Source organism: Trichosurus vulpecula, chromosome 4, assembly GCF_011100635.1.
Source record: "Trichosurus vulpecula isolate mTriVul1 chromosome 4, mTriVul1.pri, whole genome shotgun sequence".
Classification (NCBI taxonomy): Eukaryota; Metazoa; Chordata; class Mammalia; order Diprotodontia; family Phalangeridae; genus Trichosurus; species Trichosurus vulpecula.
In genome coordinates, this window is record NC_050576.1 from 21417750 (window position 1) to 21430013 (window position 12264).

The following is a 12264-nucleotide window of genomic DNA, read 5'->3' on the forward strand; positions in this document are numbered from 1 at the left end:
GTGTCCAACTCTTTGTGACTCCATTTGGGGTTTTCTTGGCAAGGATACTGGAGTGTATTTCGCCATTTCCTTCTCCAGCTCATTTTACAGATGAGGAAACTGAGGCAAACAAGGTTAAACAACTGACCCAGGGTCACACAGTTAGTGTTTAAGGCCAGATTTGAACTCATGAAGGTGGGTCTTCCTGTTCCAAGCCCAGTGATCTATACGCTGCATCCCATAACTTCTGCCATCTGTGAAATAGGGATATTAATTAATAGTCGCTACCTCATGGAGCTGTTTCAAGGTTTAAATTAAATAATAACTCTAAAGAACTTTGTAAACCTAAAATACTATATAAAGGTGAGCTACCCTTAATGCAAGTTCAGAAATTCTTTTTTCCCCATTAATCCACAGAGTGCCTTTACTGAATCAAAATTAGTAACAGATTCTAACTCACAAATCCCCCTAAATGGTGTCAGAAAAATGCTCTCAGTAAAGCAGCTGCCTCACATTTGACATCTGAAATGAGAGATTCGTATTAGATGGCCTCCTAGCTCTAAATCTCTGACCCCCAAGTCCAGTGTTCTGGCCACTTCCCCACTGAGAGTGAAAGGGGTGTGTGTGGGAAACACAGTTCATCCGCATCAATCAATCAATCGATAAACATTTATTAAGTACTTACTATGTGCCAGGCACTGCGCTAAGTAATAAGGCTACAAAAAGAGGCAAAAGACAGTCCCTGCCTTCAAGGAGTTTATTTTTCTTTTGTCTTTTTAAAAAATATATATTATTTATGTTTAACTTTTTTTAAATTTTGAGTTCCACATTCTCTTCCCCCCTCCCCTACCCACTGAAAAAGCAAAGAATATGATATCAATTATCCATGTGAAGTCATGCAAAACATATTTCCATATCAGCTATATTGCAAAAAAAAAAACAGAGACAGTAAGAAAATTATACTTCAATTTGCACTCAGAGTTCATCAGTTCTCTCTCTGGAAGGAGAAAGCATTTTCCGTCGTGAGTCCTTTGGAATTGTCTTGTATCACTGTATTGATCAGGGTAGCCAAGTCTTTCACAGTTGATCATCATGACAACATTGGTGTTACCGCGCACAATGATCACCCTGTCCTTCTTATTTCCCTTTGCAAGTTCATGTAGGTCTTGCCATGTTGGCTTTGTGTTTTTTTTTTTCTGAAACCACCCCCCTCTTCATGTCCCACAGCACAATAGCATCCGTTACATTCATATACCACAACTTGTTCAGCCATGCCCCAATTGATGGGCATCCCTTCAATTTCCAACTTGTTGCCACCACAAAAAGAGCTGCTATAATTGTTTTTGTACATGTGGGTCCTTTTCCTTTGACCCCTGTAGGGTACAGACCTAGTAGTGGTACTCTCAAGTAGTTTACAGTCTGTACAGAGATGAGATAACAGAGAGGACCACCTCACACCCTGTGGAGGGCACTGCCATCCTCCCAGGCACGCAAGAATAAAACCTGACTCTTTCCCCTCCCTAAGACGCCTAGTCTTGTCAATTCACCCTTCACAATTCTTCTCACATCTCTTCTCCTTTCACTACCAACGTAATCCTGTAACTCTATCCCTCACTGCCTAAGACTCCCAGACAGTCAAATCAACAACAAACAAAACTCAACCGATATCTAGTCAGCACCTGTGTTGTGCTGGGCTCTGGGGATACAAAACCGCAAAGTCATATAAGAAAGAACTCCCCCATAATTACAGCTCTCCCCAAAGAGGAAGGAGCAGCAAGCTTTGAATCAGGAAAGATTCCAACTTACCGTCTGTTCCTTATTAGCTGGGCAACTCTGGGAAATTCATTTCATTTGTCTGGACTTTATCTTGCTCTTCTGTAAAATGAGAGCATTGATCCATATTCTACCTGCCTATTAAGGTTGTTTTGAGGAAAGCGCTTTGGAAACCTTCCAGGGCTATAAAAATTGGAGTTACTATTATTTCATAATCTGTTGCCTTCTCAGAAAGTTTTGCCTTTATGGGAAGCTAGGTGGCACAGTGGTTAGAGCACTGGGGCCTAGAGTCAGAAAGACCTGAATTCGGATCTTCCCTCAGACACTTACTAGCTGTGCGACCCTGGGTAAGTCACTTAACCCTGTTTGCCTCAGTTTCCTCATCTGTAAAGTGAGCCGGAGAAGGAAACAGCAAACCACTCCAGTATCTGTGCCAAGGAAACCCCAAATGGGGTCACGAAGAGTCAGACATGACCGAGCAACCTTGTGGGAATTGTAGGGATCACTGATATCTTAGGTAAGGCTTGGCTCAGATGGCCTCTGAACTCCCCTTAATCTAACAGGAATCTATAATTCTATTAATTCAGTGTTAATAAAATATACATCCATGAATCTATAATTCTATTAATTCAGTGTTAATAAAATATACATCCATGAATCTATAATTCTATTTCTGTAGAAAAGGAGGGCGAAGTGTTTTCTTTACACAACAACCACCACAATAACACACCAATTTTTCTCACCCAAGGATTGAGGTTGGTTTTCTTTCAAGGGCACCTGGGAATTTGGGCAAGTTGAATTTCTTTTACCCCTCGGACTGAATTGATGAAACAAGACCTAGGAGGGAAAAGGTTCATTTCTATGGGAAAGTCTAAACCAGGCCATTGCCAGCAGTTTACATGGTGGGAAAATTCACAGGTCTTGAGTTCAAGGTCATTTATTTTGCACAAGGTAGCTTCTATTTTACAAATGCCAAAGCTGGGCTGGCAAATATGTATTTGGCTTCCTCAATATTCATTACATTGTAATTATAGCTTTTGAAAATTAAAAAGCCAAGAATGCAAGAAAAAAAGTTTTACAAGTCTGGAAAGAGCTAATATTTTTGTAGGTGTGTTTGCACATGGAGCCAGGTTATAGAAGACCGAATTCTCCCTCCCCACCCTCTTCATTTTTGCTCTCTCCTGGACCTGGGAACATGACTGACATCATAATGAAAAACCACCTTTGTGAAACTGATGAATTTCCAATAAACTCACAGCTTATTAGTACTAAGTTTTCGTGGGAGAAATTTTCAGCCGGCTCCCTTGTGGGTTTAAAAGCATTTTTCCCCTGATTTCTGGCAGTCGGGACTAAGCTTTGGGAACCCCACACTACTTTTTGCCTATGGACTATTGTTTTCAATCTGTTATGATGGGAGTTCAAGACTCCAAGTTCCTAATGGGGAATTTTAGAAGAAGGATTGAAAAATGCCCTGATTAACCCCAAGTGACTGGTCATCCTAGCCCATTTTACAGCGCCAGAAGTTGTTTGAGAGACCTACGTTCAGTTTCCCTCTCTGTCATCTTCTGATTGTGTGATTCCAGAAACGTCATGGTATATCACCAAGCCTCAGTTTCCTCATCTGTCAAACTGGAATAATTATATTTATAGTGATAATTGATAATTCGTTTCATCCTCACAACAATCCCATAAGGTATGTGCTATTATTCTCATTTTACAGACAAGGAAACAGAGGCACAGAGAGGTCACATGATTTGCCAAGGATCCCTCTGGTAAATAAGGATATGAGGCAAGATCGGGACTCACGTCCAACACTATCCATCCACTTTAACAGCTAGCTGTCTCTGCAATAATGATGTGAGAAGAACCGGTAACTGGGCACCTGGGAGAAGTTCAGGCGGAGGTAGGGAAGTCTAAGGTTTGGCCACGTCTATGGGTGGTCAAAGGCCACAGGAAATGAGGAAGGAGGCCAAAATGTTTGAAGGGGCGGGGGTTGGGAGGAAGAAGATTGAGCTGGAGGGTCAGAGGAGACGTCACAAGGCTTTGCATAGGATGGAGTGAATGTGAAAGGAGGAGACACTGATGCTGAATGACGGTGATAGAAGAAGTGTCTGAAAGTGGCAAACAGGGAAAAGGGAGCTGCTCTCATCACCATCAGAGAGGGATAATCGAGGTATACCTGCATACATCGATGTACATATGTGTGTTACATGTACTTGTGCCTGTACACATGTGTATCGTACACGTATCTATTGACACAAAAAAGTGAGATCGACAGATCATTTACTTAGTATTTACGAGTGCCAAGTGCTATACTAAGTAGTGGGAATAAACATATAAGAGCACAAGATAGTCCCTACTCTCAAGGAATTTACATCCTAATAGGGGAAAAGCAAAAATAAAGGGGAGCTCCGGGGGTATGAGCCAGGCTTGTGACCAGGCCGAGCAGCCAGGAGAACAGGCTCTGGGTGGAGTCATCCCCAAGCAGGGGCTGGAAGACACAGGTCACAGGAGAGAAGAGAGGGTAGGGGGGACATGAGTTGGAAATGTTAGTATGGAACCTGGGAAGCTGTCTCCCACACAGGCCACCAAGAAAAGCTACCCCATATTAAAGGTGGTCTTTGGGTGGGATACAGTCGACTCAAAAACAAACCTTATGAGCCCCCCCCCCCAATATGTTTAATTTAACTACTTGGCCAGAGGACATAATTAGGTCATAACAAAGGGTTTTTAGTGGAGGATCATAATAGGAAAAATACCAATAGAGCAGTCCCCCACCCCACCCTAAAACTGGGGCACACTCTCCCCCAAATACATCTGCAATTGAGGGAAGGAAGGCCACACATTGGATCACACCGAGAAATGCACGTTTGACCAAGAGACATGAATGGCAGTGACCTACATAAGGAACACATGTGGCCAAATCATGCATGTAGAGATGCAATGCAGGCTTCCCACATTATTGGGTGTTGAATGTCTTCAGGTGATAGAATTATCCTGCTCTGAATGGGCTTGTTCCCAGCTAGTTCTGCTCCCCTTGGAATGAGAGGTCCTGGGGCCACGTCCCCACCCTTTCATTTACTGGACTGTGCAGATGAGATGTTCCTTCTTCCCTCTAAGCAGAGTGGGCTCTGCTGTCTCTCTTTTCACTTAGATCTCTGGTAGAACCGGCCCTCACACGGTCAGTCATAGGATACAAGTCTGTCTGCTCTTGGAATCAAAGCTCTCAGTGGCAAAGTTCTTTTGAAATCCAGAACGGTGAGCCAGGTCAACAGAACCTGTAGACATTAAGCCTCTCTTGAACTCCCCTGTCTTCTAGGTAGAATCAATGCCTCTGTCCCAAGCCTTATGGTTCCCATTTAACCATTTAGGTGGCTTTTGTGGCCCATAAAATCTATTTCAGAGTGCTCTGTCACCAAAAAAAAAAAAAAAAAAAAAAGAAGAAGAAACCTACAGAAGCTGTGTGGCTGGGAGATGCCCCAGTTTCCCTCCACACCTCAAGATCTAGCAAATGGGTCTAGCAAATGACCTAGAAAGGGAAAGACTAAAAATTAAAAAGCATTTAGGTGTAGCTGCTGCACCTATTGGTCTGAACTTCAAATTCCCGCCATTCACTTACAAATTTGGCCAGCCCCAAATCACCCAAGCTTTGAGCTGCCCTACATAAGAAAGAATATAAATTTGTGGGAGGTCAAATAAGGGAGACGTTCGATTTAAATCAATTTACCAAATGTTTTATAAGCCCCTGGATGCTGCAGCCAAAGCCAGTCCACAACCACCTTGACAACCACCGAGCCTCAGACCCAGAAGCAGGCAGCCCAGGACCTGGAGCCCAGGAGCTATGAGCAAAGCCCCCTGTTCTGCAGGCTCTTCCTCCAGCTAAGCCCCTTGTTGAGATGATTCAACATAAGAAATGGGTATGATTTTATCAAAGGAGATTACATTTTAAAAGAGGCATTATGTTCTGCTTTGCCTCTTTCCCCAGAGGATGGGGAGGGGGACAGCTTCCCACCTGCAGATGAAACCTCCTTATATGTGTGAGTTCCTCATTTTAGAATGTGAGGACCTTGAGAAAGGGTTGTTTTGCTCCTCTATTTATAGACCCAGCCTTAGCAGAGCTTGGCTCATAGTAAGCTTTAAAAGCTCATTTAATCATTCATTCACCTATCACGTAAGGTATTAGGCCAGGGGTGGAAAACCTGGGGATTTGTTCTATAAAGTTTGGATTCAGTCAAAGGGCCTCACTTGAGGACCTAGAGGGCCACACGTACCCTCAAGGCCACATGTTCTCCACTCCTGTGCCAGGATAATGCCTCACCCAAACTCACACAGCTAAGTGGCAGCCAGTTCGTCTTTTGCCCTCCGAATTCACTGTCTCTCACTGCAGGGAAATGTACAGGTGAATTGGCTTAAGAATTGGAAGGAAATTTAGAGTTCCAGAGGACGTATACAAGGAACCAAAGGAAATAGTTCTTGCATTTTACTGGAAAATACTTGTCTATGGACAAGGGAATACAAGGAAATTTGAGAAAGGACGCATTAAAAACTGGAGGAGAGGGGAGAAAGGAGGCAAGTAAAGACATTGTTATCATCATCATCAGGCTGAGCCACAATTCATACCCAGTACTGCATGTCATAGGGCTGCTAGATGGCTCAGTAAATAGAGTGCTGGGCCTGAAGTCATGAAGGCTTGAGATCAAATTCGACCTCAGAAACTTACTAGTTGTGTGACTCTGGGCCAGTCACTTCACCCTGTTTGCCTCAGTTTCCTCATCTGTAAAATGAACCGGAGAAGGGAATGGCAAACTACTCTAGTATCTCTGCCAAGAAGACCCCAAATGAGGTCACAAAGAGTCAGAAATGAGTGAACAACAATATATCATCTTATCTCTGTACAGTTCCCTGTTGGGGCAGCTAGGTCGTACAGTGGATAGTCCTAGACCCGGAGTCAGAAAAGCTCTGGATTCAAATCTTATCTCAGTACTGAGTAGCTGGGTGACCCTGGGAAAGGCACACAAGTCTGTCAGCCTCAGATTCCTCATCTGTAAAATTTGGCCCTCCAAGCTTATCTCTTCCTACTCTCTGACATAGATCCTCTGCTCCAGGGATGCTTTGTTACCAGCCTCCTCAGAGATTTTCTTCTCCTAGAATTTCCTTTTCTTCTTCTTCTTCTTCTTCTTCTTCTTCTTCTTCTTCTTCTTCTTCTCTTCTTCTTCTTCTTCTTCTCCTCCTCCTCCCCCCTTCTCCTCCCCCTTCTCCTCCTCCTCCTCCTCCCCCTTCTCCTCCCCCTTCTCCTCCTCCTCCTCCTCCCCCTTCTCCTCCCCCTTCTCCTCCTCCTCCTCCTCCTCCTCCTCCTCCTCCTCCCTCCCCTTCTCCTCCTCCTTCTCTTCCTCCTCCTCCCCCTCCTCCTCCTCCTCCTCCTCCTCACTATTTTTCCATCAAGGCCCTCTTCTTCTCCATGATGTCTCTCTGCCCTTGGTGGGCCTCTCCCTTACTTTGACACCCACATTTACTAACATATGCTTTGTTGTTTGAAGAAGATGATGGATGACTTCTACTGGTGTAGTACCATATGGCTCACCTGCCCAACCAGACCAGAAACTCCCTGTGGGTAGGGACAGAAAAGTGACATAATGTACTGGCAAAGAGTGCCAACACTTGAGTCAGGAGACCTGGATTCAAAGCTTGCCATTGGCACAAAGATAAAGGGGAGCTCCGGGGGTATGAGCCAGGCTTGTGACCAGGCCGAGCAGCCTGGAGAACAGGCTGAACAGTCATCCCCAAGCAGGGGCTGGAAGACACAGGCCACAGGAGAGAAGAGAGGGTCCATCTATTACGATGGCAAGGACCTTGATGACTGATCATGACCACAATGATAGTTAGCCCTTGTATAGTGCTTTCCATTTATCTCCTTTGACCTTTGCATTTATCCCCATTTTATTCTTGGGGAACCTGAGATTGTAAGAAGTTAAAGTGACTCGACTTTGATGACAAAGCGCCTAAGGCAGAATTCAAACTCAGGTCTTCCTACCTCAAAAACAGCACTCTATCGGATGACCTGGGCTCTGTAGATGCAGATGTAGATGTAGAATTGGGCTCTGTAGATGCAACTCATAAATCTAACAGCTAGGCTATCCCCCTCATTTTGCATATGGGGGACCATAAATGCCAGACTCAGAACTGCAGATTTCATTTTACCAGTAAATGTGGACCCATGAGAGGTAGTTTGTTGAAAGAAATGTCTTTGTACACCTTGAAGGGCTATCGAAATGTTAGCGCAAAGGATCATGGGATTTGGAGCTCCAACCCCCTCCTTTGACAGATGAAGAAACTGAGACCAAGACAAAGTCAAAGTTAGAGAAGGTGAAGAACACATAGCAAAGCTTGGATTCAAACCCAAATCCCGTGAATTAGTCATTTAATTCTTCTTGTTCCTCACAAACTTATTGGAAATTTTAGACTACGCTGGCCTGTGTTCCATTGCTCATGTAACCAAATGCCAGGGACTGCCTCGGCCCTTACTGTACTATCTTCATTTTCACATCATCACCGTATAGCCAAACTGAGCTCCTGGCTCTTCCCTCATTTCATTCTCGACATTGAGCATTTCCTCTGTGCCTCAAATGCATTCCTTCCCCTTCTCTGATATTTGAAATCCTTCTTTTCTTTCAGGACCCATTTCAGATGTCATATCTCCCTGGCTGAAAGTGATTTCTCTCTCCTCAAAATTTCTTGAGTCTTTCTCCCTTTGGACTTCGACATATCTATACCTTAAGGTAGTATGGGATCTTCCTCCACCTGGAGGCTACACCCAGGTTCAAGTTCACCTTTGAGTCAGTATCTATGCAAAGCCATAATCCAAGAGCCCCCACCCATGATTTCCTTTTCATACACCAAACCAGATTACACATTAATCAAAGCAAAAGGCATGAAAAGTGAAGCAAATAACAAGGAAAAGGCCCTATATATACAGGTATGCAACCAACTAGAAGACCTCTTTTCGTACTGAAGCTGCTGCTTGCTGCTTCTCCTACAGTTGCTGATAGCATCTTCAAGCCCCTTTATCAAATTCCGCAACGGTATCTGCTGGTTTTCTGCTGAGTTCCGCCTGCCATCTACTGCATTTTCCCTGAATTGCAGAGGCAAGGGAGGGGTCCCAGCTTTTTTATGAAATAACCCAGTGCCTAAGAGAAGGGGCTTTTCTCCTGGTGGGGTACACAGACACTTCCCTTAGGGGTTCATGGATAGATTTCAGGGGGTCCATGAACTTAGACGGGAAAATAATTACACGTTTATTTCCACCAACTTTTGGTTTCATTTAGAATCTTGTATTTTATTTTATGCATTCACAAATATGATTCTGAGAAGGGGTCCCTGGTAGGTTTTGCCAAATTACCAAAGGGGTCCATGGCATGAAAGAAAGATTGAGATCTTCTGCCTCAGGGCTATTTTAGCGGGTTTTTTTGCCAGGGAGATCACTAAGTAGTGGACAGAGGCAGCTTAGCAGGATTTCCCTCAGATAAAATTTGTCTTTTTGAATGATTTTACTTCCCCCTCAGGGGTAGCGTCCCCAGGCCCACCTGACATGTGTACACTGGGGTGAGTGAATTCATTCCACCTCCTGTCACAGCTGATGCCCTTAATAAGACTGGAAGGAGGGGGTTGAAGGGGAGCTGGTAAAGGTGGCCCTCCAACAAAGCTGGAATCTCAGCCAAGCCAACCACCGGGACTTATCCCACCCAACCGTTCCAAGGCTTTAGAGTTCTTAACCAGATCAGGTTCAACCCTCTCTTTTTACGGAGGACAAAGCTAAACCCCAGGGGATTAAATGACAGCTGGATGGCACAGGGCTTAGAATCGGGAAGACCAGAGTTCAAATCCTCTGAGACTCCTTAGCTGTGAGACCCTGGGCATGTCACTTAACCTCCATCTGCCTCAGTTTCCTCATCTGTAAAATGGGAGCAATAAAAGCACCTGCCTCCCCAAGCTGTTGTGAGGATCAAGTGAGTTAACTAATTAATACATGTAAACTGTTTCACAAACCTTAAAATGCTACATAAACGATGGCTTATCGTTCTGACCATCCTTGCCCAGGGTCGCATTCAGAGTCCGGAAAGTCCATTTACGATCACAGGTTCACATTATTATTCCGTATTATGTTATGTGTTGTATGATGATGCCAAATATCCTATGTTATAAATATTTATTGACTGACCTTTCTATTCCTGATCTGTGAAATGAGGGGGTTGTCACAATCTGTAAGTCTCTTTTCAGTTCTAGATATAAAAAGCCCTAACTCTGGGGTCAGCTCTGTGACCTTACGCAAGACTCTCTGGGCCTCAGTTTCCCCAATGGCAAAAGATGGGAGTTGGATTAGGTCTGTTCCAGCTCCAGATTTGACTCTATGTAACTTTAAGGCGCTACATAAAATCTCAGCTATAATTATCGCTCCCCTGTGACCTTGGTCAAGTCACTCCCCTTCTCTAGAACTCAGTTTCCCCATCTGTAAAACGACCAGATGGCCTCTGAAACCCTTCCTCAAAACCTATGATCTTAATTCACTTTAAGTTTTCTGGGAATTCGTTCTTTCATCTTCCAATTAGATGGGCACCTTCCAACTCTGATTTGAAGTCAATTCACCTTTCTGGTAAAATGAGGCAGCTGGACTAAAAGGCCTCGGGCAGCACCTCCAGCTCTAGGGCTCGGCCATCTGCAAAACAAGGGGTGACCCCTCGGGACCACAGGACGTGGACAATGGGGCGACTGATTTGCTTGGTTCTGCATTCCTGTTACGGGTTTTTTGTTTCTCTTTGTCAATAGCGAGGGTTGGGAATAAGAAAAATGGGGGGTTTTGGGTGGAAAAAACAAAATTTAATTTAAATGATCATCAATCAAAAATAAAGTTAATGGCAAAAACAATATGAGTGAGATCTAAATCTAATCCCAAGGCAGGCGGCTCGGCACGAAGTTTACAGCATCACAAACTGGGAGGTGGGGGAACATCAGAGACCACTCTGTCCACTTTTCTTGGGACCCCCGGCTTCCAGCCCAGAGCTTTCTCCATCCTCCACGTGACCACGCTTCTGCAGGCTCCGCTGGAGCCACGAGGCCCCGCCCCTCCGCTGGAGCCACGCCCCTCCCTCCCGCCTCGCCTCTCTAGTGACGCTCCCCCCCCCCATCGCGTCTCTCAAGTCTCGCGGGATCTCGAGAGAGGTCGCGCGGGGCCGCGGCGGGGTCGCGAGTCAAGATCATGGCGGCCGAGGAGGCGGACGTGGATATCGAGGGGGACCCGGCGGCGGCGGTTCCTCCTCCACGCGGGTGAGGCCGGGGCTGGGGCCGAGCGGGCCGGCGGGAGGTCTGGGCCGGGCTCTGGCGGAGCCTGCCCCCGAGAGAAGCCCCGGGGCCCAGGCCGGGGTCATGGTCACGGGGCGGGCGGTGCCCGGGGCCAGGGCTGGAGAGGCGGCGCGTGGGCCGGTGAGCCTCACCTTCTCAGTGAAATGGAAGAGCCCACCTGTGTGTTAGTCACGCGTGACCCCGAGCCCGGCACCCTCCCCCAGCGGACACGGGCGGAAACTGAGGCCCAGGGAGGCGGAAGGGCCCCACCGGAAGCGCTTTCACCCCCTGAGAGGCGGGGGCCCATTTGACAGATGAGGAAACTGAGTCTGGCCCCTTCCATGACCCTGGGGAGGGAGGCGCCTTTGGGTCCCCGTTCCCACCTGGCCACGCCTTGGCCGTAGCGTCACCGACACTTCTCCCGGGGCTGTCTTGGGTCCTCTTGCTGACGCCTGCGGCTCCCTTGTCCCACGTGACTCATGGGCGTGGCTGGGGGCTGCCCCGCCCTGTCCCCGGGAGTTTACACTCTAAGGCACCTTTTTTTTTTTTTTTTTTTGGCGGGGGAAGGCAGGTCAATTGGTTTAAGTGACTTGCCCAAGGTCACACGGCTAGTAAGTGTGTCAAGTGTCCCCTGATCCCGGGCTGCCTTGTGTCCTCAGTCATCCCAAGTGCAGCAGGTAAAAGCACTCCTCCTCCCAGACCCTGCCCCCCAGACTTGCCTTTCTCGGATGAGTCGCAGAGGTGAAGCGCTTTGCAAACCTCCACGTGCTGAGGAAGCCTGGGCCCCTGTGGCTCCTCCTGGAGGGGCACCAGGCCCGGGGTTGGCAAGGTTGGAGCCTCCTCCCTTCTGACTGGATCTCCGAGCTTTTTCAGTCCTGCCCCTGTGAGCTCTGCCTGGCCTCCCCCCTCCCCAGGGCCTCATCCCCCTCCCCTGCGCCGTCTCTGCAGGCTCTTCCCCGTAGGGCGCACACCGGTCCATCCCTTGCCCGCAAGTTCCGGGGGTCCCGGGCTGTTTCCTGTCAGTCCAATGCATGCTCATCAATGGGGCGCTCTGAGGCTCTTTGTAATCCGGCTGGTGCCGCCTGCCTCCAAACGGCCTTGAATCATTTCCTTTTGATTTCTAGGGGCTCGTGCTCTCCGCCGACAGGATGCTCGTCCTCCGACGTCACATTTCATTTT

The 12264-nt window shown here is 46.8% G+C and overlaps 1 protein-coding gene across 2 annotated transcripts in view; it reads left to right on the plus strand.

Moving 5' to 3' along the window:
- Window positions 1-10985: 10985 nt before the first annotated feature.
- The window catches only part of MYSM1 (Myb like, SWIRM and MPN domains 1), a 35974-nt gene continuing 34695 nt past the window's right edge, over window positions 10986-12264 (plus strand). For both annotated transcript variants that reach the window (XR_005010166.1, XM_036754421.1), the window contains exon 1: window positions 10986-11070. Coding sequence is in view for 1 of the 2 variants with exons in the window: in XM_036754421.1 (XP_036610316.1) it covers window positions 11003-11070 (68 nt within the window). In the remaining variant the exon portion in view is untranslated. The remainder of the gene's footprint in view (window positions 11071-12264) is intronic.